This window comes from Dioscorea cayenensis, chromosome 5, assembly GCF_009730915.1.
Source record: "Dioscorea cayenensis subsp. rotundata cultivar TDr96_F1 chromosome 5, TDr96_F1_v2_PseudoChromosome.rev07_lg8_w22 25.fasta, whole genome shotgun sequence".
Lineage (NCBI taxonomy): Eukaryota > Viridiplantae > Streptophyta > Magnoliopsida > Dioscoreales > Dioscoreaceae > Dioscorea > Dioscorea cayenensis.
The window spans coordinates 30,994,471-31,022,064 of NC_052475.1; the positions used below are offsets into that span (position 1 = coordinate 30,994,471).

Genomic DNA, 27,594 nt, shown 5'->3' on the forward strand with positions numbered 1-27,594 from the left:
GGTCAGTGCTTGGAATTTCATCAGAGAGGATGTTTGATATAGTTCCTTTGGTTATGTAAGTCTCTGACCAAATGCTGAACTCTGAATATTGGCAGAAAACTTGCATTTAGTGCAGAGGAGGATTGGATGTCCTATCCCAAAAGTTATTGATGATGTTAGACTGAGAACTTCATCTCTAAAAGTAGTCATGGATGTTGCCAACATGACTATGAAATGAAATTAAAGGTCTTACAGACAGCTTTGCTTTGACAGGATTAGTTGAGTCATCAATTTTGCCGTATATAAGATGCCAAGCTGGGAAAGTTTTGATGATAAGCATCATGAGGAAGCAGAAAATATTTGCTTTTGTCTAATCAAAGGCTGACCAATATTGTTCATGCTTCATGACTTGAGTTGTGTTCTGTTTAATGTATATACAGTTTTGTGACAACAGAGAGATTATTTTTCCATACTACATGGTGGAAAAGCAGCATATAAATATACATATCTCTATTAAATCATATATGTTTTTTCTTGCATCCAGAACTTGAATATTGTTTCTATGTGCCTGCCCTTGTATATAGTTCGTATGGAAGAAAAAGCAACCTGCAGCTGCTAGCATGTCAACACGTTTAGCATCTACATTTTTAATGGGTTACTGACAATGTCATCAGCATTTATCGTTTGCATACTTTATGTCTTTTTCCTTCATTTCATTCATGTTGAGCACGCAACGTTCAGCAATGTCAAGAGTATGAAATCTCAGAGTAAAAGTGAATTGAAGCGGTAGCAATCTGTGTTGCTTATGATGGACTATTTCTGCAAAATGGTTGGCTTCTATGACCAAATAAATGCAATTAGGAATTGCCTTGAACTTCCTTTGTCACAGGGAGTTCTGAAAGAGAACTAGCTACATCATGTTTAAATTCATTTATTGCCCCTTTTTTTTAAATATGATTTCCATTTCTATGTTTCTTTGTGACAGAGCAGCCCACTGCTCTTCCTGTCCTTTATTGGTTGGTCAGGTATCAGGCCACAGTGCCTTTCTTCTCTAATTTAATGCTGTAACTCCATGAAAAAGAGTAATTAGTTTTCTTTGTTGTCATTATGTTTCCGTAATCAGTGGTGCCTTTCTTGTGGCACCACTTATTGAGATTACTGTATTTTTAGAGTTGTCAATGGTGTATATATATGGCATAAAGTGGATGAACAATGTTCCTAATGGGCAAAAGAGAGTGCATCACAAGAAGCCTAATGAAAACACAAGAACAAAATGTAGCAACAAAAGGTTGGCCTCAGGATAGGCTCCCTCTAGCTCTAGAAGAGCATGCACCGTCTACTGAGGTGTGCACTCTGATATAGTGACCATACATATGAGATCTTAACTGTTGCCTTACTAAAGTTTCATATGATACTTGGTCTCTTTCTCATTAGCCACTTGTTATCCAGTGATCTATGAACTTTCAGGACACCCAAAAAGCATTTGTGGATTAGTGCCTGCACCGACAGCAGTGGGTTAGACAGTTAGTAGAGATGACATTGACATGTTTCTCACATCTATATCTGTCTTATTCGGTAGCATTTTCATATATGAATCAGGTCTAATTGGACCATTACAAAATCTAAGTTCTACGGACGATATAATTAGTGTGGGGAATGAAATTTTCTATACAGTTATCATGTCTGTCTTAATCATTCAGTGCTAATTGTTATATGCTCATCTCCCTAACTCTGCTCCTAACAACATTAATATATAATACTAATTATAAATGCTAGTGGATGTCAATTTGTAGGAACTGTCTGTTGAAACTTTCTGTTCATTGATCACTCCAGAGTTTAATTACTGATATCTCATTATCTGCTTGTCAGACCACCTGTAAATTGTTATGTTTAACGGTTCAATTGATAATTCCTGAATTTCCAGCTACTGACTGTGCTTCTTCTATTCTCTATTGTACTGAAGTGGACTCATTGATGGTTGATGCTACACATGCAGACAGAGAAGTCTTAGCACTGAGTACAAAATATTCATGAGAGAGAGACAGAGAAAGAGTAATGAGTTGAATGTGTGAATATGCATAAGGCTTACACGCCAAAGATCTTTTTTTTTTTTTCCACTTATTATTTTTTTATATGATAACTATATGATCTTATACTTGTGGCCCCCTGGTTCATAAATTCATACCACCCATTTATTGTTTCAAGAATGAGAATAGTAAGAAAATATGCTCACAGTGTCCTATAGACAAACCAAATATTTGAGCCTTGTTTTTATCTTTGGAGGTCTTATTCATTATCAGCTATGACCTTGCACTGTTGTTGTGGTAGTAGTGTTAGTGGAGGGAGAGTAGTTATCTATGGGGTCACAACATGAATAGTAACTAGTACTCCTTCATGTTCATAAAAGTCCAAGTGATGAGAGTGAGGAATCTTGGTCCAAGACCATGTCTGGAGTGGAGAAAAACAGTTTGAACTCATACATCAAAGTAGATGAAATGTTTAATGCTTTCAGTTTCAGGACAAAATGATGAACACTGCATGAAGTAACAAAGGAAAGTACTGGGGTATTGCTTCTGTTCTTTTTGAAGAAGATTTTGGTGAGTTTTGGAGAAACGAGGTACAACAAACAAAACATTTCTTTATTTTTAGATCTCTCTATGAAACTTGAAAAGACTCATCTCATGTTTGATCAAGTTGCTCCAACTCCAAGGAAATCTATGAAAGGTGGAGAGATTGATGATTCAAAATGGTTTGTTCCTTCCCTGTTATTCCCTTCATCTCTTGCTGCTTCTCCTTGTTCAATGGAGGAGGACTCTGAGTGAAAGTACTGGTCAAACATGAATGGAGAATGTGGACATAAACTCATGAAGCTCTTCTTCTCTTGACCACCACCACCACCACCACCACCAACCTTGCCACCTCCAACTGAATCAACCAAGCAAGCAACAATAACACAAGTAAACAAAATGCACCAGGAGAACAATTATACTATTATTATTATTATATCAAATCTTTTGTATTGTTGCATGTCCAAGGTAAGAGCGCTTGGGAAAGCTAAAAACTTCTTCACATGCTAGTGTCCAAGCATGGCATTCTAGGGGGTTTCTGGCAGGATCTAGTACTTCCTGTTACAGTTGCCGTATTGAGAAAATTTTATTTTGGTGTTTGGCCTAAGCTGTACAAGACTCATTCTGCAGATTATTAAAAACCTTACAATGGTGGGGTTAGGGAGAAATAAATGGTCACAAGTACATTCCAACCAACCAATGTTTCAGATGAAAAAACAGTACGTCAAAGCTCATCAAGAAGAAGAAGAAAAAGGAGACTTGGTTACCAGAAAGAAAATCAAATGGAGTTTGCTCAGTATCATCTGCAGAAGTTGTGATGAGATTCTGGGAAACAGAAACCATCATCCTCCTACCAACTTCTTGGCTGAGTTTTCTCCTCCTGTAAGCACTGGACTGCTCTCTATACTTCCTGGCCATGATAACATGCCAGTGATTCTTCACTGCATTGTCAGTCCTCCCAGGGAAAAGCCTTGCAATCATAGCCCATTTATTTCCATACAGTCTATGAGCAGCCATCAACTTCTCCTCCTCTTCCTCACTAAAAGCCTTCCTGTTTATCCTGGGATCCAACTGGTTGAACCATCTCAGCCTGCAACTCTTCCCTTCAAAAACAAACATACATACATATATACACAGAAACTATATCTTAAATCAAACAAGAAAAGACCAAAAGAAAAACCAAGAGTTTGAAAAGCTTCCTTACCTGATCTACCTTCAAGTTTCTCAGCAATGAGGTTCCAGTTTTGAGGACCATACTGAGCTACAAGCTCTCTGAGCTTGGAGTCTTCTGCAGGTCTCCAATGGCCTCTGGCACAGAGCTTGGACTGCCCACAGTCATTAGTGGTTTCTCCATCTTGGTTCACCTTGTCACTACTGCAGCTGCTCTTCTCCATGAAAGGAAAACCCCAAGAGCTCATCTTCTCAGCATACAAGTAGTGGTCACTGCAGTGGTGCATGGCCATTTGAAATAACACACTTCAACCAGCGCTCAAAACTCTCTCTGCCAAGGGGGTTTAACAAGACCCCAGAACTCTAGTCCACACGTGCGAATGCTCCAAATTCACACGGGTGTAGGACTATGCCCATTTGCTGTCTCTCTCTTCCCTGACAACGAAAGAAACTCTATATAGTCTATACTGTTCTGTCTGGAACTCACAGAGACCTATGCTACTATACTACACTATACTAGTCACAGAGCAAGCTAATGTAGAGTGCTTAACACTTCAACTTCTTGTGACTTTCAGGCCTAACCAACTGAAATAGACACAACAAGGAAAAAAAGAGAAAAACAACACTCAAACATACCTCTCTTTTGTTGTTAATAGTTTGAATCATAAGAGAGGTTTGCATTGAATATGTGACACTGTGGCACAGGAATGTACTATTCAGTCAACAAAATGAATGCAGAAACAGCAAATGGAGAACAATAGCCTAACTAAAGTAAAGAAGAATAAATGAAACAAATTAGAAATCAAAGCCAAGATGAATAGAAGCATATGCTACATGCTTTTAAGTGCTGAACCTAACCCTGAAAATATGCATTTAAAGTTGTGCTGAGTTGGTAAACATAGAAGGGAAATTTGACAGTTTGGAAGGATTTGGTCTGTGGTCTTACCAAGGACTAATGTCCTTGGAGACCTGCAAACTAACTGTTGGGGATGACCATTCATTTATGTAAACCATGCATGAGATTTCAGTGATGCTCACTAGGAAGTCATGTCTTACAGTGATATTTTGCTTTACATTATATGTATGTTTGATTCTGAATGGCACTGCTGAATAACAATCTTTTTTCTTTCCTGTAGACATGGTCAAACTTCAAAGGGAATAACTAATGTAGTACAATTTACACCATTTATCTACATTGTGTTATATATATATTTATATTTATATTTATAAATCAAATTTCCAATACATTTATCATAGCAATGTCCAGGTCCCTATCTATGTCCATCAGACAAGAGTGAGTGGCATTAAAAGAAATTCCAGAAATGGATTACTGTTACAAAAGCATGAAATTCAATGGAGAACTTCTTCAGTTATGATGTAATGGGAGATGGAGAAGGAGTGGAAGAGATAATAAGGTCCCACTCTTAACTGCCACTCCTCTTGCTATTTCTCTCAAGGCACAGAGAACTGAATCTTTTTGGTCCATATACTAACATAACTTCCAAAGAAGGAAAACTAGAGACAATTGACAAAGATTGCTCTCATCACACAATCTTCTTCTCAGTATATTCTGAATGGTATATTTCTCAACAGATGTCATTACATCAGTTGCTACAATTATCACATATATCTCATGATATGCTGCTACTTAAGCAGTAAAGCAGGAAAAGTTTTATATATTGCATAAACTATGGTCATTAATTAAACTTTAATTCAATTTAATTTTTTTGGTTAATCAAACACAGCATCCAAGAAGAAGAAGCACAATCCTGAGGTCTCCTTCCATCCAGATTTGATGGAAGAGGGGATGAGCAGATGATCCATCAGTGGTGCTACAGTTACAGGAGAGACTGGTCTGTTTCACTACACCATGAAGAGTTCTTGTCAAATGATTTTTGGGATCATAAATATACAAATAATCATCAATATGTCATCTTTTCTTTTCTATGGTCAGCAGCGAAAATACTATCTATTAATCAGCATGCACTGACACTTAGCAATCCTATGAGAACCTCATGCTAGCTTTTTGTTTTTGTCCTCTAAGTTTGTGCCTTGCCTTTGTAAGGGTTAGGGTTGGGATTTAGGGTTAGGGTTAGGGTTTAGAAATGGTTTGAGTCCCATTAATAGTTGATGACGTAAGGAGGACCTACAAGTCTGGAATCGTTTTCAGCATTTAATAACCAATGTAATTATTGAAAAGTCCTTAGAAAGTTATCAACTTCCCTGTAGCCCTTTTACTTTTTTATTTACTTTTTTTTTCCCACCACATTTACATAACTAAAACTACACAAAAACTATCAAATGGGGAGTGAACCAGTTCAGTTCAGAGATATCATAGAAACTACAAATAAAGTAGATAGTTTTTCAGGGGTTATTCAGTGATTAAGCTTTTTCTCTTCAACCCAACAAACCAAAGTCAGTCTACATACAAAGATTACACAGTGAGAGTAACACAAGAATTTTCATCAAAGAAAGATATCATTAAACAAGAGTGATAATTGATAATAAGAATTGGTTTCTAAAGAAAGAGTATTGCTTGCAATTGCAATTGCAATTACAATTACAGTCTGGAAAGGAACAGCAGAGAAGGGCAAGTATGTTGCAAAAAGGACAGATAACTGGTCCTCACCGTTCAAATATTTGTCCAGAAGACTGAAAAGGATGGGTAGAGTCTTAAATAAGAGCAGGAATAGAGTGGCAGAAAAAATATTCCCATGAATGATCAGAAGGAAATGAATCTCATGGCTTGAGCTTTGCCAACAGAAACCAACAAACAGATACAAACATGAATGCATCAGACATGTCTGGCTTTTGAGACTACTCAGTGGACTGCCTGCATGACCATACACCCAAGAATGAACCTGAAGATGATAATAATCATCGATGAAATGGACCCAAAGATCGAGATGTCCCGACAATCCGACAATTCAAATGGAAGAGCAAGAATGCCAAGAATGATGAGTGCCTCATGCAGAGCAAAGATCCAACCACTGCCTAGTGTCTGAGAAATTCAAAAATGCAGAAATTCTTCAGCGACTGAAACCTGCAAATGAGACAGCCATGACCAAAATCAATAACAGGCTTACGCATCTATGAATGCAGATGAAAACAGAAACGATAACGATTGCTGCATTCGAGTGTTCGAGCTGAATAACAGACTTTGGGAAGAAAAAAAAAAGTAACCTGCATTTAGAATGTAACATATTACAGAGTGCTTTTCTGAACATATAAAATTATAATTAGCCGATCGAGGTTTAGAAATCACCTAGTAACCTTGCTCTGGAAGTATGAAGATCATAGATGCTGTTTTGAATTTATCTATGGTGGTCTCGAGGAAAAAGAAGTTCTTAAAGGTTTTGAAGTTTTTGTTTTACCTGGTAAACTATAATAAGGGCATATAGCTTTCCTGAGAAAAAAGAGACTTACCCAATCTTTTGAGAATCATCTTTTGTAATCATTAATTTGATGCTCTAAAATATATGGCACGCCAACTTAATGGATGAGGGACTATTATTTACTCTAATACTATTAATTATTAAAAGGCACATATGAACATAAAATGGTCTGAATGGAATTTACGAATGATTTATACAGTCTTGCATCCCAGAAAGCTTATTTTCACCCAAGATCCTTGGACTTATACATGCGATAACAACGAATACTCATAAAGTTGAGAGTAATAACTACAAATAACTGGAATTTTGAGTAATAAAAATCAAGCTGAAAAATGTGACCTGATAAAGTGAAAATGAAAGCCACATGGATTGAAAGAAAACTGGAGAGATGGTTTGCAGAAATGTCGGTATTCAACTTAACATCCACGTCAAAGAAATTTCTGGACATTCAGCACCAACATTAGAAAGCATTTCACAATTCCTGTCAGCCTGTTGCTATCATGGCAAGTGGAGTCGTACCCTATTGCTCCCTGAATTTTGCCACAAACAACTTTTGTTGGCAATACTGAGAAAAACAAAGGAAGAAAGCTTTGATCACGTCATCAGTGTTGTATGCAAAGCAGCAGAAAGAGGTTGACGGCATATAAATACAAAAAAACAAAGGCAGGAAAACACAAACAACAAAGTTATGGAGGAGAGATAGATCCAAGAAATAAAGCTCAGACATCATTGTCTGCTGTCGAAACAAAAAAATGGGTGCCATTGAGTGGTTGAAGAGCATCCTATGTTATTAGATTTGAAGAGAGACCAACCAATATAAAAACCAGTAACATTGAGTGTAGGAAGGATATTCTCTGCGAAATCATCTGCAGAACACACTGGTTGAGAGAACAGACATAAATCGTGCTCCCTAGCTAAGCAGCACTATAGATGATACAGAAATTATCATTTTCAACCTTCAGCATAAAGCATTAACATATATAAAATTTCATAAACAATTCGACATATAACTCATTTTTTATCCCATTTTTTATTTTGCAAACAATGTGCTACAGAAAAAGGTTCTGCAGTTCTATATCTCTTACGCAAGTCCCTTCATGCATGTGATTTTAGTTTTGCATAAAATCAACTCATGTCACACAACTCACTTCAATAAATTTCATTTTACAATAAATTGTTTTACCAAATTATTCAGCGTTCCTCTTGTAGGTACATGAAGTTTTCATTAAATATAAATTACAACCATGCCTACTACCATATGCATTTTTCATCCTCGTGTTAATCATTTCCTTAAATACAAATCTTAGCAGGAATTGATCTTTCAGCATGTGAGCCTTCCATACAAATTTTGTCATCATGCTTAGAGAAAGCTCACTCTTGAACTAAGTTTTCAAATAATAGCCAGACAATTCCAAAATCATTAAAGCCACTATATTCTTTCCTTTTTAATAAGCTCAATCAATTACTTAACGGCTTCTGGTTTAAAAAATCTTGCTGAATTTCCAGGCCTCTAGTAAAGGCATATACTTTGTCTATGTTTAGTAAACATTAATTTAGCAATATTAATAGAAATATAACAACTCCAAGGTTTCAACTTTTTAAAAAATCATAGTTATACTTGTGCAATATTACATTCCTATCTAGTTGGGAAGTTTGCATATGTTTTTTACTCTTAAAAAAAAAACCCGTTTTGAACTCTATATTAAACTACTCTTTATAATATACTAGAGAAAATTGCTTGCTTACCCCTATAAAAAGCAATTAATTGCTCATATATCCTAATAAAATTCATATTTGCTTATACTTTTATGGTTGAAAATCAACTTACAAATTTAATAAAAATATATATCACCTTTTCCTCAAAATGAATAAAGAGAAAAGTATAAAGAATAGTTTTTTGAATCAAATTTTTTAATTAACTTTTGGTTAGAGGGGTATGTAAACAAACAAGAATGATCTGGCAAATATCTTTTTTATAATGGCATGTAAGAATTTTGCATTTTGCAAGGACATGCTAGCAAAAACCCATATATAATATTACATGGATTAGTTTTATGATTAATATGTATGGATGGATATTAAAATGAGGTAATGATATTTTCACAAAAATAGATTTACTGAATAGGTTTTCCGAATGACATGGATGCCAAGTTGGCATCCACGTCGTCATCCATGTAATTCTTTTTCTTTTTTCATTTTTTAAAGAACCTTAATATTCATGTATAATCTAAATGTTAAATTGTAAACTTATTGTTTAGGGTTTAGGACTTGAGATTTAGGGTTTAGGCTTTGGGTTTTTAGAATTTTAGGTATATGGTTCTCTAGTATTTGGATTTAAGATTTTAGGGTTTTAGATAAGGTTTTATAATTTTTAGAATTTTGGATTTATTTATACGGTTTGAATTTGAAGTTTATGAAAAAAATGACGTGAATGCCAAGTTGGCATCCATGTCATTTGGTTAACTATTGGGTAAACCTAGTATATAAATATAGCATCCCTCATTAGATTGACCTAATTCTTATTATGTGGATGACTATTGTATGAATTTTATTGCATCATTTTTTTTTTTTTTTGGTCAAACCAAAATATATTTATTAAAGCTCAAACTTTACAAAGAACAAAGCTACATACAAAGTAGCTCCCGCACATTGGTAATTACACACCAATCATCAATTATGAGGAAACGACACCCCAATCATATCACATCTCAATCTCCATTATATTCTCATTGGCCATTCCAACACACCTCATTCCTGTAACCAAGAACCAGCCAATGAGAAACCGCCATTTCAACATCCACTTTGTTCCCAGGAGCCAACCATGAGTAAAAAGCACTCCACAATCAACCAATAAAATGGCAAACAATCCACAACATCCCAACAACCAATCAAACACATTGCTATTGCCCAATCAATATCCAGCAGCGTTTAAAACTACCTCCCCAAACTCATGACAGATAAAACACCCCATTCAATTTCGTTTGCTTTTAGCATCCATAGTTTTTCAATTCCATCTAAATGAACCAGCAAACCACCTTTTTAACAAAGTATCACCAATAGCCTTGTCCTTTACCACCTGGCCAAGATATTTAAGCACCACTATTTCTTTAATTTGCCCAAATACATCTTCTGATCTTCTGCAGTAATGGTATGCTTCTGAAAAATCAGATAATTCCTAGCCCTCCATATTGTATAGATACTTGCAGCCAAAGCAATCCTCCTCATCCTTGCTAACAATGTCTTTCCACTAGCCCTCTTGGTAAACCAGTTAACTTCTCTAATTCAAGGGAATGGCCTTCTACCCACATGAATTGCCCATAAAACTCTAGCCTAGATACTTCTAGAAAACCCACATTCAAAAGACAAATGTCCAATGTCCTCTCTAGCAAAATTCAAGCAAACATTCATCAGTTCTAAGAATTCCCCAATCATGCAATTTAGCTCTTGTAAGAAGTCTATTCTGCATAGCCAGTCAGAAAATAAGTGCATGTTTCGGCACATTATTTGAAGACCGAACTGATCTCACCCAATTAACCTTCAACTGAGGCTTTAGTAAACACTGCATAGCACTTCCATTCATCGTTTTTTTTATCAAGTGTTTTTTTTTGTCATCCTATTAGCAATCATTAGAAGGTCGTACATTGACAAGACTTGTCAAATGCTTGTTTTATGTGGTAGACTTGCATGCTACACTTCTCTTAAAGATTGGTATAGATTTTGTTTTAAAACTTAAAACTCATTCTAATGTAAATTCTATTTATGTTTCCCTCAATCCTGATTAAATGCATACTTTTGACATATTTTGAATTTAAGCACACATTTCAAGATTGTATGAGAACATTTAAACAATTTCTTTTCAAGCATGTCCTCTTTTCTAAGTGGTGATAACATAGTCTTTTGTGTTAAACGTATTATTTATATAAAGGATACTTTGGGAATTTAATTTGTAATATTGTTATATTCCCATCCAAATTTTGTATATACCAAATATGTAAAAGTAAAATGTTTGTCAATCTTTGAACAAAACTATTCACAAACCAAACTTGGTGTTCTAACATTCTTAGAAATCATATTCCCAAAAATTAGATTCCCAGGAATCTAATTGTATAAGGACATCCTACAACCCATGAACCAAACGCCCTTTAAAAACTTGAATGGGTATTAGGAATCATGCTCACATGGCAATTCATTCCAATTTCATTTTTTTTTTATACGAATCCATGTTGAAAAATACAAGGGCATACATTATTCCCAATTTTGCTTCTAATAATTTTCTCATGAATAATATTCTTGTTTGGCAACAAGAAGAAAGACTCGACCAACACTGTGTCCATTTCTAGCTCATTTACAGTAAATGATTAACAATCTTGGTAGTCGATTAGAAGTCTCAAAGTACAATTTAACTGAAGTGGCTATTAGAAATTAACAATAGCCCACTGTTCATTTCCAAAAAAAGGAACAAATTAAATTCATAATATGGCTGAATATCTAGATTATGGATAAGACTTTATGATTTTCCTTAAAATATGGCTTTGATTAGTTTGTGACAACTTAAACTACAACACTCATGCCTTTAAGGTGAACAACAATAAAAGGGCCCTCAAGGCATATGCTCCTACAGCACTTGAGATTAATACCTGTTGGGAATGACAACTTTTAATGAGAATATTGTATTAATTGATAGTTATATGAGAGCTTGCTGATCAGGGGATTCATCACTAAAACAAAGCACGCCCCAAAATTATAATATTTGCAGATATATCTAGCAAAGAAACCACTCTCAATCTCTCCAATAAAAGTCAAGGCAAAGGTTTTTGTCACTTGATGTAAACAGCAGCAACTTGAGGTGATTCCCAAGCAAGCTTTTGACAAAGACAAATCATGCCCATTCAAATCATACATGAAGAAACCAACTTGAACCACAAGATGACACAGGATTTCCAGAAACTAACAAAAGCTTCACTTGCTCAATGCCCAGCTATAATCCTTATCTTATTCTAACAAAGAAGCTGTCACAAACTACCACAAGCTCTGATTTCATGATTATATCTAATAGTGAAGATAAACATCAAAACCAAACAAAAAGCTCAGATTTTTTCGCATCAGAAGTGAACTATCATACAAATCATCCTACAAACAAACATAATTCTCTAATTTTCTCAAACAAAAGAGATGGAAAAACCAAAGAGACTACTCACATCACCAGCTCCCGCTTCCTCATCGAAAAGAGCAACAATCTCGCCCTCACCTCCCCATTCTGAGGTCCCAAATGTTCAACCCTTGCTTTTCACTTTTATCAACGCGGTTAAATTACTTGTAAGCCCTGGTAATTTTTCAAATTTAACTATTAGTCCAATCAGTCCTTTTCGTATATATATATATATATACATAAATTGAATATCCATTAATTAACTTCTTTTATCCAATTAAAGTGTCCTTTTAAAAAAAAAATAATCAACTAAATTCCTTACCCGTTGATGTCCTTTGTGTTTAGTGTCCACTTTTATAGTAGTTTTTCTGTTCTCCGTTTTGTCTTTTAATATTATTTTTGTTTTGCTTTTATTCTGTTTTATTTTGTTTAATTTTTTAAAAAATATATATATATTTAGATACTAAAGTTGTTGTATATTTTGAAAATAAAAACACAAAAGCAAAAAACATATTGTATGGTTGTTTATTATTTTCCATAATTTAACTTTCTATATTTTTTATAATTTTTTTTATATTAGTAAACAAAATTAAGCTGTATTAGTAAACAAAGTTTTTCTATATATTTTTATAAATATAAAAATAATGAGATATCAATTTTTATAAGATCTTATTAGTAACAAAAATAAACATATGGATTTTTTTTTTTTGGAGAATACATCAACATATAATTTTTTTTAAATACATTATTTCAAACAAGATGCTCATGTATTTGCGATATATAAAGATATGATGAAAAGACTTAAAAAAATGAAAAATAGACGGAAGATTTTAATAAGAAAAATTTTAAATCCAACAACAAAGTCTCAAGTTTCTAACAATCTTTATCTCAAATTCCCTAACTATATTAAAAATATTAAAAACAAATCTCTAACAACCAATTAATTCTCAAATTAAATTTTAAGAAAAAGAGAGAGAAAAAAAATAACTAAGATAGGAGAAAAACAGAGAAAAAAATTATGAAGAAAAAAAAAACTCACCTCTTGATAAAATCAGTGGGGATGTGACAATGCAATCTGAACTATCGATGTGTATGAGAAAGAAATAGTGGTTAAAGTTTTTAATAAGTTAGATTAAACAGTAGAAAACTAATGTTTTGAGAATATTAAAAATAAATATATATATAATAAAAAAAGTGTTTCCACCTTTCTTTGAAAACGTGGTTGAAAGCATGGTTGTTGTTTCCAAAATATTTAGAAATAATACTAAGGAAATGGTTCTTTTTATTTAAAATTGATAATAAAAATAAAAATTACGTAACCATGTCAAACAACCCTCAACATCCAGTATTTTTTTTAATAAACACATTGTTTATCTCTTTTATTAAAAAAAAAAAAAAATCAACAAAATCCTAATAAAAAGCAGGGGGCATAATCTCAACCACTTGTGGCAAGTCAAAAGGTGTAGAAAATCCGTTGACCAATCATTGTACATCTTTGGCCTCATTCCAAAATTTAATTGAGTCTGCTTCAAAAGTTAATACATTAATTACCCAATAAATGAAGAAAATGGAGTATATTACTAACAAATCCTTTTCTTTGTCTTGTCTTTACTACTTTAATTAATAATCGGTGATCCTAATTTTAAAAAGGACACGTGCCAGTGAGAAAGGGAAGCACCGCAAAAGCCAACCCAAGACACTGACACGTCCGCATAAAAAGGCCATACTAGCGTCGGTGTCGGTGATCGGGTACAATTAAATCTCTGATTCCGAACAGCATACAGCGAATCCACCCAATAGTAGTTAGAAACGTCAGCATGACCAGAATCATCGTCTTCAATAAGTATTCATCTTTTAACGTTTCATTCATAGACCTCTCGTTCTCGGCTTTCGCGGCATTTTCATTGCTGCTTTTATATAGGTCTAGGGTTAGGGTTTTGGGAGCGCCGCTTGGAGGTTGGGGATGAGGTCTTGGAATCTCTCGCAGCGTGGCGGGGTTTACGTGGCTCTGCTGGTGTTGGTGCTTCCTGTGCTGTGTCCTTCCCTCTTCTCCCCGCTTGGCCACGCCTCGCCTTCCGTATTTTCGGTGAGTTGTTTTTGTTGATCTTTTTTCGCTTTGGTTGTGATTGATCGTCGTTTGTGGTTCAATTAATTAGGATATAGTTTTTGGTTTTCTTGTTGAATTAATAAAAGTTTGGTTTTTTGGTCGAAGAATTTTAAGAGCAACGTGATTTTTTGATTGGGGATTGGATGAATTAGGCGATCACACTGTCAGATGAATTCACATGCCTAATCATACATTGTGCATGAGATATTGACTATGGTTTCAAATATTTGTTGTATTTTTGGCTGTTGATGGACAGTAAACCTTTTGATGATATCAATGGAATCAGACAAATTACTGTGACAGCGTTTGCGGAAAATTTGGTCTTTCTTTTTGCATTGAATAGGATAACTTTTCTCGCAGGAATGGAATGCTCCAAAGCCAAGGCATCTGTCACTTTTGAAGGGCGCTGTACAACGCCAAATTGTGAGTATTTACTGTCAAAAGATAACATTTTGACTGTTAGGAATTGTTCGCAGTTGTGGTGATGATAACTTTTTGCATAACTTGTATCTCTTGCTAGTCGGATGAACAGAAATCTGAGCTCTGGTCCCCTTTAGCACCAAATGGATTGAAGTCATGTGTCAGCCCTGCAAATGGCCCTGGTAAAGACCTAATTCTAATGCCATTCTATACAAGTGATTGATTATCAGAGAATTGTTTCGTCTGATATCATTTGATCCCTTTTTTTGGCTAGTAGTTCCCAAAAACACGCAGGGTTACATTCAGGTATTTCTTGATGGGGGGCTCAACCAACAGAGAATGGGGGTATGCATAAAACTGTCTTTAGAGTTTACATGTCTTGTAAAAATAAGGCTTTGAACTAGTTAAACAAGCTAACTTTTTCGATGCTATGTATTTTCTTTTAGATTTGTGATGCTGTTGCAGTTGCTAAAATCTTGAATGCAACACTTGTGATCCCACATCTTGAAGTCAATCCTGTTTGGAAAGATTCAAGGTATATGTAGGACCATGTTGTTTCTGTTTTTTCTTCTGTTCGATGAATGCATTTTCCATGAATTATATTTGGATCTGCAGCTCATTTGAAGACATCTTTGATGTGGATCACTTTATTGATGTCTTGAAAGATGAAATTCCAATAGTGAGAGACTTGCCAGAGGAGTATGCTTGGAGCACCAGAGAGTATTATGCAGTAGCAATTCGAGCTACAAGAGTTAAAACCGCTCCTGTTCATGCTTCAGCCAACTGGTACCTGGAGAACGTGCTGCCTGTGTTGCAGAGGTTTGTAATTGAGTTGGAAGCTTATTTATATCTTGCGAGTTATTTGAATGCTAATCTCTGTGGCAATCAACAATTTGGAATTATCTAATCTTGCATATTCTAATTAATATAAGAGTTGTGCTGTTATATCAGTTTAAACTTTAAAAGCTTCAAGAAGTTCTATATCTGAATCCATTGTCAGCCATGGCAATGAAAGTAAAAAATTGTTCTTCTCTTCACTTGCTGATGGAGTATTATCAATTATGACACCAGTCGATTAATCTGCTTCCAGCATAGACTTTTATCATCTTCTTGCTTTCTTCATTCTTAATTGTACTAATGTGCTTTTTTTCAGTTATGGGATTGCTGCGATTGCCCCCTTCTCCCACCGTTTGGCTTTTGATAACGTACCAGAGGATATCCAAAGACTCCGTTGCAAAGTAAACTTCCAAGCATTGATCTTTGTCCCCCATATCAGGGAGCTTGGCGAGGCCCTTATTAAACGCTTGAGATATCCGGTCCAACCACAGTCAGGTGCAGATGATGAATACATTCAGACGACAGTGAACAAAAACATCAACAGAGGTCCAGGAAAGTTTGTAGCATTGCACCTTCGGTTTGATAAGGTATCCAAATTATGTGATGCTTTTCATATGAAGTTTGATGCCAAAATATCTGTTTGTTCCATAATGATATTGCATGAACTTGCAGGACATGGCTGCCCACTCTGCCTGTGATTTTGGTGGTGGGAAAGCCGAAAGGCTGGCCTTGGCAAAGTACAGGCAGATTATTTGGCAGGGAAGGGTCTTAAACTCACAATTCACTGATGAGGAGCTGCGTAGCCAGGGTCGGTGCCCTTTGACTCCAGAAGAAATTGGATTGTTGCTGGCATCTTTAGGGTTTGACAGTCAAACCCGCCTTTACCTTGCCTCTCATAAGGTTCCAAATATAATCCTTGAAAGAACTTTTCTTTTTCCTTTAAATTATCAAAGTCTGGGCATGACATGGAGGATCCTCTTGAATAGGTTTATGGTGGAGAGGCGAGGATCTCTAGTTTACGCAAACTTTTCCCTTTGATGGAGGACAAGAAAAGCCTTGCTTCTGAGGAGGAGCTCAGAAAGGTTGAAGGAAAGGCTTCTCTTTTAGCTGCCGTTGATTACTACGTTAGCATGCAAAGTGACGTATTCATTTCTGCATCGCCTGGCAATATGCACAATGCTATGGTAATCTTGTAAGAACTATTTCAATATACAGATTGTCAAGAAAACCCCTTTGGTTGAGTCCAAGTCTTACCTTAACAAGGATCTCATTGGTTTTAGGTTGGTCACCGGACGTATGAGAACTTGAAGACAATCAGGCCGAATATGGCTCTGCTGGGCCAGCTATTTTTGAATAAGAGCATGGATTGGTATGACTTCCAACAGGCTGTACAGGACGGACACCAGAATAGACAAGGGCAAATTCGATTGAGGAAAACTAAACAATCCATCTACACATACCCAGCTCCTGATTGCATGTGTTCACGCTAATAGCTGCTCTTCTTCCCACTTCAGCACTGCAACATTCTCCGGTATTGCTAGTCTCTTGCAATGCTATCGAAGGAAAGAAGGAAAGACCACCGGACCGGGTTCGTTATCAGATCATTATCCCATGTGCATGGAATGGGACTCAAAAAACAAAATGTGTCCTTATTATGTGTTTGCTGGACTACTCGTGTAAAATATATTCCGAGTATTCATCCATCAAGCAGGTTTGTATTCTGTGAGAGAGAGCAATATTTGTACCGTGAAAAGCTATTATGCTCGCTGGAGTTGATGACTCGGGAGTCTGGATAATTAAGGTTTAATAAATTGAATCTATTTACACTCGAGTACATGTACATCTAGCCATAATGTTTGCCTGAATATAAAAGCATTTTGATTAACCAAAGCCACTCAGTACTCATTAATGATTAAACTAATTAAACTAATGACTGACATAGAGGACATAAGATAAGCAGCTTGAAAAAACAACACAAAACCTTCTAAAATTAGCTAACTTTCACAATCTGGGCAACAAAATATAGTGCAGTAGTATCAACACAGCTACTGTAAAACCTTGTTTGCAGTATTACTTAAGCCACATGGAGAAAAAAAAGGGCACACAAGATGTAAAAAACATATATAACGCTGGATGCAAAAGGTAGCCGTTAGAGCAACTAACTGTAGTACACAGGTGGCTGACCAGCTGACGGAGATCCTACTCCCGGCCGTGCACCATACTGAGGCATCTGCTGAAGAGCTGAAGGTGCAGCCATTGGATCTCTCGTGTATTGCGGACCAGAAGACGGCGGCAAATATGGCTGAGCGCCCATGTTACTAGGAGCGGCAGCAAAGGTGTGTCCATTAGCCTGCATGGTTGCATCCCAAGCCTGCATTTCACCAGTAGGAGCAACTGCTGCACCACCAGAGTACATAGGTCCAGAATGTGGGCTGACCTGCCAACCAGTGGCAGAGGTTGGCAAGCCAGAAGCTTGTGGCACCCCAAATGAACCTGCTTCAGGAATTGTATAGTCTCGGCTTCTATCACTGTATGCCTGAATACAGAATAAATAAACAAGTACATCAGACAAATTGACCATATATGATGTGAGATGCACTGAGAATATGCTCTGAGCTTATTAATTAGCAGACTTTTAGTTCTGAGGCGTATAACAGACTTCTTTGAAAGCCACTATAAGTTAATTTACACTTCATAGTTTGCTCTTACTTCTTGGTACCCCAAAATTTATTTATACCTTTACATTGAGATCAGTATGACGAGAGTATGACAGATGAAGCTTACAATAGCCACCATCATAGATGCAGTGTCCTTCTAAAGATTCTTTTGCAACTGCAGCTGTTGTGATATCTGACATGAAAAGGCAAGAGAATGATTAAATTCAATTTTTTTTTAACTGGCTAATGCGGTAAGTAATCCATAGGTTATGAAACTATATGAGACAAAAAGGGAAGAGATAAATTTACTTGGAAAAGCTATGACTACCAGAATACATGAATGTATTGAAGTTTGAATAGAATGAACAAAATGGATATCTCATGGGCAATGCTTCAAAGTTTATGTATAACTTGGCTAGATTTTGTGATGTTTTGTTTGATGACCACTTTGATCAAGCCAGAAGAAAATGTTTCAAGTTTAAACATAAATTGAATTTACATATGAGCTGCAATTTCAACACAGAGGACTTAAATATATATATATATATAAGTCTACAGTATCTTCAGACAGAATGGAAATATAAAGGGAAATGTAAAAGAATACAAAAAAATTTGATTCACCATAGTGCATACCAGGATACTGAATCAGAGCCTGTGTTCCACCATTCTTTTCAAATATTGCAATCTTCTGGACATAACCGAATGCTGAGAATACCTGGATTAAAATTACAACCATTAGCTGCTGAAACTTAATAATGATGGATTGCTAGTCAAGATAAAGAGAGAAATGTCTCACTGTATGAAGGACATCTACTGTCACCGCATATTGCATGTTCTCAATAGAAGCAAGAAGCACATTACTCTCAGGCTCTTTTTTCTTCCCATCGACACCTACAGTTGGCTGAAAAAGCCAACACACATATCAGGCAATTAATAATTGAATATAAACATATCATGAATGTTTTGATGTACAAAATGCAACCTGCAAAGTTCCCTCAATTGCAGATGAGTTGACAGGAAGATAAGGATTTGTATAATCCCTGCAACATCAATAAAAAATCATTAAAAATCTATTACAAATTAATTTACTACCTTCACAATAAATGACTTGTAGAAATATAATGTATTCCAAAGAAACAGAAGCAACATGTCTGAGCATTAGATAATGTGACATCAAATCATCAGCTTCTCTGGAGAACAAACATCATATACAACCAACTAACAACAAGACGAACAAAAGAAATTCACAAAGAGACAGTTCAGTTCTCCACAGTTTTTATTAACAAGATTAAAAGTTTATACAACATGCAAAAGCTAAGCAGCCAGGCCAATTGGGAAATAACAAATAAGGCACACAGAATTGCATTTATACAAAAGTTCACCTTCAAGACCCTGAATTAAAAGACCAAACTTTGACAGGGCACCCAAATGTAAGCATAACTCAAAGACTGAAGAAGAGAACTGCCAATTAGCTTTATAAACAAAATCCATATCCATCAAACAGGGCACTATGTTTGAATGAAGCAGATCAGTTTAAAGTGAGTTTGTGCAACCTACTTCGTCATTCAGTTACTCTATGAGACCAACTCATCTGATAGGAAATGACTAAAAATCCAAATTCACATTCACTGCAAGTCTTTTTTTCCTTTAAATCTCCAAAACATTCTCATCATCGGGATCACCAAACGCATGACTAAGAATCTCAAACAATTTATCTTAGTATCATAGCTCGCTCAAAACTTCAAGAGTACAAATTTTAAATCTTACCAATCCAAATCAACTTTGTTTTCATCAAGATAACATTCAGAGGCTTTTAAATTTGTCATTATCTTGATGAAACCAACTCTAAACTTAACAAATAAAATGAAATTATACACAACATGTGTAATCACAAAAATATAGTTAATTTTAACCACTAGATGTTTGTCTGCAATCCCAATTAATAAAGCCTTCACAAACAGCAGTAATTAGCACATCCAGTATCTATCCAGGCCATATATTCCAAAAGCAAAAGCAAAAGCACAGAACACCAACTTACCAAAAAAGGTTCCATCTGGTAACATAAATTTTATGTTCAATCATATAGAATCGCAAGTGGACCATATTCAAGCTAAACAAAGCCCGCTTAGACTTCATGGGGAAGGAATGAGCCAGAAAAAAAAAACTAAAAAAAAAAAAGAGAGAGAAAGGGAGAGGAAAGGTCACCATCCAACCGAAACAAGGCAGAACGGAGTTGAGAATTCATGGGTATACATGCAAAAAGCATAACATATGCTCAGAGGACTTGCTTTTCCTTGACATTCTGGTATCAAAATAATTTATAGTGATGCCTATATAATCTGATAAATTAAAATATATGGACATATCAAATGCATGATTATGAGATGAGGGAAATTACAAATTGTAAAGGACATCTGTAATCCTGGCAGCTGAGCTTCTCTAATCCCTATATAAGAAAGGACAATTAATTAGCTTACTACATGATTACTTAATGATGAAGAATTTTAAATGGTCATGCATCTTATGCAAATTATTGCACAATGAAAATCCTCTGATAATTACCCCACAATTGCAAATATTGAATATTGCCAACATACCTACTACGATGTGACTGGAACTTGATATTCAAATCTTTATGGGCAGAAAATGAGATCCGCAAGTGGCATGAGCTGATATGTGCTGGAAGCAAGTAACTGCATTACCAGGAACCATTAGCACCAATTACAGGAACAAGAAAAAAAGTAGATGAAGGCTAATATTTCTACAACCAATAAGAGAAAAGGAAACCTTGGAATACTTCTCCCATCCAAAGCATTTCTTGCATTTAGTGCAGTATCCGCATCAGAGTACTGAATTAATGCCTGTAAGGATTGCATATTCACAAACATAAAAATATAAATCAATCTAAACTCTAAGTTGGGTCATAAAGAAAATTTTCTATAAATATGCATGTCCCTTACCTGAAACCCGGCAGCTTTTTCAAAGGTAGCAATTTTGTGAACAAAACCAAAAGCAGAGAACACCTGAAACAATTTAAAGAGAAAAAAATACATTTATATCACACCAAAAAGCATAGAAAGTACTAACAAGCAGACAAATAAATAAAAGATCATATTAGAAAAAAGTAACCTCCCTGCAGAAAATAAGACCCAAACCAGATTCAAAGTACAAAATTCAACGGAAAAAAAAAACTCATATTATGCCCATTATGTCCCATGGAAACAGCTCAGCTGCTGAATTAAAGGTAATATATAAGCTTGAAGATATTATGATACGATCATGGACAACAAGCAACTGCCCATAGAAAATTTAATTACACTACATGAAGAGATTTAGAAAGGGAGAGAGGCTCACCAGATGAATAACATCTATGCTGACATCACCTGCCTCAACACCCTCAATAGTAACAAGCAACACGTTCCCAACAACATCTCCAGAGCTCTTATTGTTGACTATCTCTTGTCTGTTAGAGTATTGAATATAAACGGTCTTGCCCCGAACTTGTGCAGGCTCAGATGAAGAAGCATAATATGAAACCATCGAAATTGCCTGATTAAGGTCAGCCTGCACATAAACAACAATATATATATATATATATATAAATTCTTAACCGTCCATAAACTTCACAGCCATTAGAATGCAAAAGGCATAGGATAAGAGACAGAAGAAAATGTGAAAGCAATATGAATAAACTCCAACAACAGAAATAGATGCCAGCAAAGAGAAAAAGGATAGTTCTCATATCCATAACAACAGGCACCAAAAAATTGATGAATTTCATTAACAATTATACAAAAACAAATCCAGTGAAATATACAGTGATAAGCACAACTTAAAGAGCCAAATGAACAACTTCTAAACTTCATCTGAATAATCCAGCCTCTCGTGATGCTCAAGGACTAATCTAACAAATTATGATGCGATTAAACGATTAATTTCCCTTTCGCAATAATTTTTTTTTTAAATAACTTTTTCCCAGCATTTCAATCAGGATTAAACCTAAATTTCAGGAATAAAAAAAAAACTCACAAATTCGACGAAAGCCTGGTTGCGATTGGCACCAACGTTGCACATGGTATTAACGATGCGGCCAAAGGGCTTGCAAAGCTCAACAAGCTCCTCCTCAGCGCACTCCCATGGCAGGTTTCGAAGGTGCAGCACCTTCGACGGAGTCTGGGTGTACCTAAACTGAGGCTGGCTCGACATCTCCAATAGAACAGATCTAGGGTTAGTCTCTTGGGGAAATTTTGGAGATCAAAGATGGATTGGAGGGCTAGGGTTGGCAAAAGATGAGATTTTGATCGCGGTTTTGCTCTTGTTCGGGAAGAAGAGATGAGAACCCGACGGATGTACAGCAACTGCAGCAGCAGCAGCGGCACATCGCCCGTTCTTTCTTATAAAGAAAACACGAGAGATATCCACGGTGTGATCGTTCCTAATCCTGTTAAGATTCGTGCCATTCACTAAACAACATCTATACCGTTCATCTTGTAATCCAATGCGTATCCCAATGAAGATTGAGATGGATCATTAATTTTGAAATACATTCTATCATTGGGCTGTAATTGATGATTTTTTTTTTTTAAAGAAAACAGAATGACCCACCCAAGGAAAGTAAGGAATATGTATAAATGTGAACTTCAAACTCAACAAACACCTTAATAAAATTATAATTATAATAATTATTAATATTTAAAATTTTAAATTATATATATTATTAAATAATTATAATTCATATATTTACTATTTTAAAATAAATTAAATACAAATAATATAATTATTATATTAAATAAATTTGATGTTGTGTAATAATAACAAATAAAAACATGGAACTTCAAATATATTTTTTAAAAATTTTATATTTACATGTATTTTTATTGAATTTATCAATACATAATAATCAATTTGAAAGTTATGTCGATTGGTGAGTTTTCTCTATTTGCTTGATCTTTTCTGAGTTTATGTTTCATCTTTCATTATAGCGATTTATTCTTTTTTTTTTCATGTTTGTTTTGTATCTAATTTAATTTATTTAATTTTTTGTGTGATTATTTGTTGTGCAATATTTAATATTTGTTGAATAATTGTTGGATATTTGTTAAATATTTGTTTGATTATTTTTTTTTTTATGGAAATTATTGTTAAAAACTATTAGATATTTGTTGTGATTAATCATTTTGAAAATTTTGACTAGTTCTTAGATTATTTGTTGAATAATTGTTAAATTTAATAATTGAATTAGATTGTGAATTTGTGTTAAATTATTTTTAAATTGTATTATATGTTAATTTAGTGATTAAAAATTAGTTGAGTTAATCATTAATCATGTAGATATGATAGATTTTTGATACCTAAATTATAATTTTTATATAGATGTATATTTTATATTTTTGAAATGTTGATTTTTATAATATCAAGTTTGGCTTAATATAATTGTTTAATGTTTATATATTTTTTAAATTTTAAATTCAATAGCCTTTTAATTTTGCTTCTAGTTCCAGCACCTATACCCTTTGAGGTTCAATCTCAAGACCTCTTCCCACTCTCTCTCTCTCTCTCTATATATATTATTCTTTTTCTTCAAAAATGAAAAATAAATGCATCATAAGAAAAAGGGTATATCAACCACTAGTTTTGCCCTATATATATAGGACGTTCATAAAGGATATTTTGCCATATATATAAAGCATTTTAAATTAATGATTTTTTTTTTACCATAACAAACAATGGCAATTGACCATAACTTCATAAAAGCCATGAGTAACTTTAATCTAAAAATAATAATTATTATGTGATTTGATTATTTATTTATATAGCTTTGTACCTTTATTGCAATATGCACACTTAATTTGTAAGATTTTACTAAATAAAAAACCACTTTTATAATTTATGCATTTTTATTAAATCTACATAAATTACATTTATGATTTCAATCTTTATATATGTTACAGCAAAAATGGGCAAATTATACACTATAATAAATTTGAAAAATAAATGGTTTAATTTCAGAGATTGTGTATTTTAATATACCATCCCAAATGTTTTCAATGCTCACTCTCTGTAATAAGATTTACAAAGATAAAAAAAAATATTAATATAATCTCACCAGATATATCTCAGTCCAAATATATACACCATCACATCATATACTAATTCAACACAAATAATAATCATAAACAACTCAAATTTACATTGAAAAAAAGGGGATGTTATTTGAAGGCTATTCCATAAACATGAGGACTAATGAGGGAAACATTAGACAGGAATGTCATATTAAGGATCAAGTTAGAGAAGCCAGCTTCAGAAATCTGTTTCCCAGTTTCCCTGGTGAGATGACAACCATCAGAAAGTAACTGCTGCAGAGGATCAAGAGCAGTCTGTGCCAACCGAAGAAGTGTGCCATCTGAAGATTGGAAACACATAATCAAGAATAGAACAGAGTCTTCATCTCGGTTTCAAACAAAAAATACGAAAAATGGGCCGAGAATTACCGGGAGCTGCAACATGCTCAATGAATAAGTACAAACCACCTGGCTTTAACACCCTTTTCACTTCTGCATGGATAGGATAGACATTGTATTAAGTGTATGAGTGTTATTAAGTTTGTTAGCTTATACATATTGGAATAGATAAAGGGATCATCTAATTGTTTGTAGTGACTTTTTGCATGTAGTTTGTGATGGAGAACCATTCTGGATCTATGCCACAAACCAGGAAATGTGAATTTAAAATAGATGGTGGCAGGAAGCCACGCATTCAAATGAATATAAAAAAACAAGAGCATAAAGCATTTTGGTTTATAATTTAATTCTTCTTTAGTGTGAGATGTTTGAATTAGGCAAGGATAGAGATTGAGGTGTCAAGAAACTAAAAATTTGGCTGACTTTAATCTTATAAACAAGGAAGTAAGTAGAAAGGAAGGATGAAACTCCTAAGGTTACCTCTGAGTGACTGATATACATCTTCAACGGAACATAATACGATAGTCCCAATAACGGCATCCATAGAATTGTCTGCTGCTGGTAAAGCCTCTCCAACCTGGAAAGAGATAAAAAAGACTTGAACAACCATCCGAAAGAAAACACAAGCAAGTTATTGTGATGAGCTTGGAATGTCAGCATAGCAGAGGGTGAATGAAAACTATATATTGAACTTCTTGATTTTAGATATAAGTAACTAAACTCTATATGAGTAAAGAGAAAGCAACTTATACCAAAGTGATGTATAATTTACCAGACATATGTTGGCCAGATGCAGTTTCCTTACAATAGCACTTGTGTAGCTTTGATTTCCATAACCGATGTAAAATTTTAAGTTAATAATCGCAAGACGGGTAAAAGACAATACTATACTACAGTGTTAAATAGCATGATTTAGGAAGCAAACAGTGAGTAACATCAAAGAATATGCAACATATCATCACATTTGTCAAGCAATAATTTAAGACAAAATCACTCTGATATATAATCATTTCTGCAAACCAGAATGATTATATTAAGATAAGAATCAGCAATATGTTGCATATTGCTGGTATGCAACATATCATCACATTTGTCAAGCAATTATTCAAGACAAAATCACTCTGATATAAAACCATTTCTGCAAACCAGAATGACTATCATTAAAATAAGAATCAGCAGTTGGAATTACAAAGGAATTACATGAAGTTAAGACTAAAATGAGGTGATGCTAGCCAGTTGGCAAAATTATTTTGCTCTTGCTCAAATCAGATAGTTAACAAGTTTTTTCTTCAATATCAATTTTGGTTGGTCAGTAATTATTTTAAATCTATGTCTGAGCATGGAACATACCCCTTGGATAAAACTAAAACCGGCAGGTGATAATCCCGCGGCTGCGGCCGCTTTCCGAGCATATTTCTCCATCTTTTTATTAGGGTCAACGCCGATAACATTAAGATCTTTATCAGCTCTAGCATAGTATTTGAAATTGGGCCCTGTACCAACACCAAGCTCCAGCACATGCTTACTATTTTCAATTAAATGAGGGAAGAGCTTTGCTTTGTAGCCTGAAATCTTCCATAAATAAAGAAATAGCAATCAACGCATTGAAAGCAAAAACAAGAAGAAGAGAGTTGCCAAGTTTACTTGACAACACTCCATATAAAAACACACAGGAATCATATGAATCATTTGATAAAACTCAGATTCATTGGAAAGGGCTTTGTTTGAAGTTAAACCAGCCAAGGGAAACAAAAATTTCGTCATTTTTCTTTCTTTAAAAGAATGAAAAAAGTAGAACATAGGAACAAGATGCACTAGTTCACTACTACCTCCAAGCCACAACAAATGGAAATCAAAATCCATGTCTTGAAGAAAGAGTTTAAGGTTATGCATAACACCAGATAAGGAGTTCAATAAATTAGGAAACAAGCAGAGCCAAAAGAAGTAAACTTTGCTTCAGATTTTGGCTTAAAGCATTAAAATATGAACCCAAAATGATTTTTTTTTTTTTTTCTGATAAGAAAATATATAGCAATGCATGAATGAACTAGAGACGAAAACTCAAAACAAGAGAGAATATTTAGGACAGACCTGAGCTTCGTAAGACCTCATGTCTTGGTCCATAGCCCTGGCAAAGAATTCTTCATACCAATCAGGTCTCCGTGCATGTATCTTCTCAATCACATCCTGAAATAGCTATTCAATTAATTAAACACCAATATAAAAATAAAAAAATAAAACCAAAAAAACAAAAACAAAAAAAGAAAGAAGCTCAGACTGTTGGAGTGGACGGGAAAGAGATGAGCGAGGAGGAAGCAGCCAAGAGATGCCTCCTCCCGCAGGAGCAGCATTTAAGCGGCTCAGAACGTAACAGAGTAGCGGTAATTGGCGAGACATGGTACATGACCGAGGCGTGCATGGGCTGCTAGCGCTGTCAGGCCGTCCTCCCCGAGAAATACCAAGTCATGTTGCTGTTGCTGTTGCTGTTGCTGTTGCCTGCGGTGCCATTGCCATTGATAAATTGATAAGGGACAAGTCACTGCTCCCTGTCCCTGTTTATCAGCTTTGTTATTTGCACACTAGTCCTTAAATTTCATAGGTTTATACATTGCCCCACCTGAAGCTACTTGTAAAATATTTAAAAACCTAACTCGAGTAATCATAGATGTATCAGATGGATAAATATTTTGAGTGGGTTGTATGTTATGATAGTGTCATTTTTTTTTTTTTAATTTTGAGTATAGAACTTAAATTTGTGTTCACAGGAAGAATATTAATGAGATTATAAGGAGAATTTGATGATATATACTTCGAATTTTCTATGTCAACAATAGTTAACCACATCATTTGAA

General features: G+C 34.8%; 4 protein-coding genes and 1 long non-coding RNA gene across 7 annotated transcripts; 1 reads left to right on the forward strand and 4 right to left on the reverse strand.

Moving 5' to 3' along the window:
• Positions 1-2,523: 2,523 nt before the first annotated feature.
• LOC120260529 (transcription factor MYB54-like) lies at positions 2,524-4,379 on the reverse strand. The gene is made up of 3 exons (XM_039268018.1): positions 3,751-4,379; positions 3,314-3,649; positions 2,524-2,904 (listed from the first exon to the last, which is right to left on the reverse strand). Exons 1-3 carry the CDS (start codon positions 4,007-4,009, stop codon positions 2,669-2,671), a joined length of 831 nt encoding a protein of 276 aa, XP_039123952.1. The 5' UTR covers positions 4,010-4,379; the 3' UTR covers positions 2,524-2,668.
• Positions 4,380-6,107: 1,728 nt separating this feature from the next.
• LOC120260486 lies at positions 6,108-12,382 on the reverse strand. Its single transcript, XR_005536414.1, has 3 exons — positions 12,310-12,382; positions 7,451-7,676; positions 6,108-6,759 (listed from the first exon to the last, which is right to left on the reverse strand). It is a non-coding gene; the product is annotated as an uncharacterized LOC120260486 (long non-coding RNA).
• A 1,742-nt stretch (positions 12,383-14,124) lies between these two features.
• Positions 14,125-17,460, forward strand: LOC120260492 (O-fucosyltransferase 31-like). Of its 2 annotated transcripts, none has more exons than XM_039267978.1 (10): positions 14,125-14,346; positions 14,728-14,790; positions 14,888-14,969; positions 15,062-15,132; positions 15,234-15,322; positions 15,403-15,606; positions 15,941-16,211; positions 16,297-16,524; positions 16,611-16,808; positions 16,905-17,460. In XM_039267978.1, the coding sequence occupies exons 1-10, from the start codon at positions 14,224-14,226 to the stop codon at positions 17,112-17,114; spliced, it is 1,539 nt and encodes a 512-aa protein (XP_039123912.1). In that variant the 5' UTR covers positions 14,125-14,223; the 3' UTR covers positions 17,115-17,460. The 2 variants fall into 2 exon arrangements, with proteins under 2 accessions (XP_039123912.1, XP_039123913.1); XM_039267979.1 differs by having other exon boundaries at positions 15,065-15,132.
• Positions 17,461-17,585: 125 nt separating this feature from the next.
• Positions 17,586-22,667, reverse strand: LOC120260494 (polypyrimidine tract-binding protein homolog 1-like). 2 transcript variants are annotated; one of them, XM_039267980.1, is made up of 10 exons: positions 22,311-22,666; positions 21,636-21,845; positions 21,242-21,304; positions 21,069-21,142; positions 20,879-20,974; positions 19,264-19,321; positions 19,078-19,182; positions 18,915-18,996; positions 18,362-18,474; positions 17,586-18,160 (listed from the first exon to the last, which is right to left on the reverse strand). In XM_039267980.1, the coding sequence occupies exons 1-10, from the start codon at positions 22,485-22,487 to the stop codon at positions 17,783-17,785; spliced, it is 1,356 nt and encodes a 451-aa protein (XP_039123914.1). In that variant the 5' UTR covers positions 22,488-22,666; the 3' UTR covers positions 17,586-17,782. The 2 variants fall into 2 exon arrangements, with proteins under 2 accessions (XP_039123914.1, XP_039123915.1); XM_039267981.1 differs by having other exon boundaries at positions 18,018-18,160; positions 18,409-18,474; positions 22,311-22,667.
• Positions 22,668-24,367: 1,700 nt separating this feature from the next.
• LOC120261709 (methyltransferase-like protein 7A) lies at positions 24,368-27,274 on the reverse strand. Its single transcript, XM_039269691.1, has 6 exons — positions 27,021-27,274; positions 26,834-26,929; positions 26,093-26,314; positions 25,223-25,319; positions 24,773-24,835; positions 24,368-24,684 (listed from the first exon to the last, which is right to left on the reverse strand). The coding sequence occupies exons 1-6, from the start codon at positions 27,159-27,161 to the stop codon at positions 24,491-24,493; spliced, it is 813 nt and encodes a 270-aa protein (XP_039125625.1). The 5' UTR covers positions 27,162-27,274; the 3' UTR covers positions 24,368-24,490.
• Between the last annotated feature and the right edge of the window lie 320 nt (positions 27,275-27,594).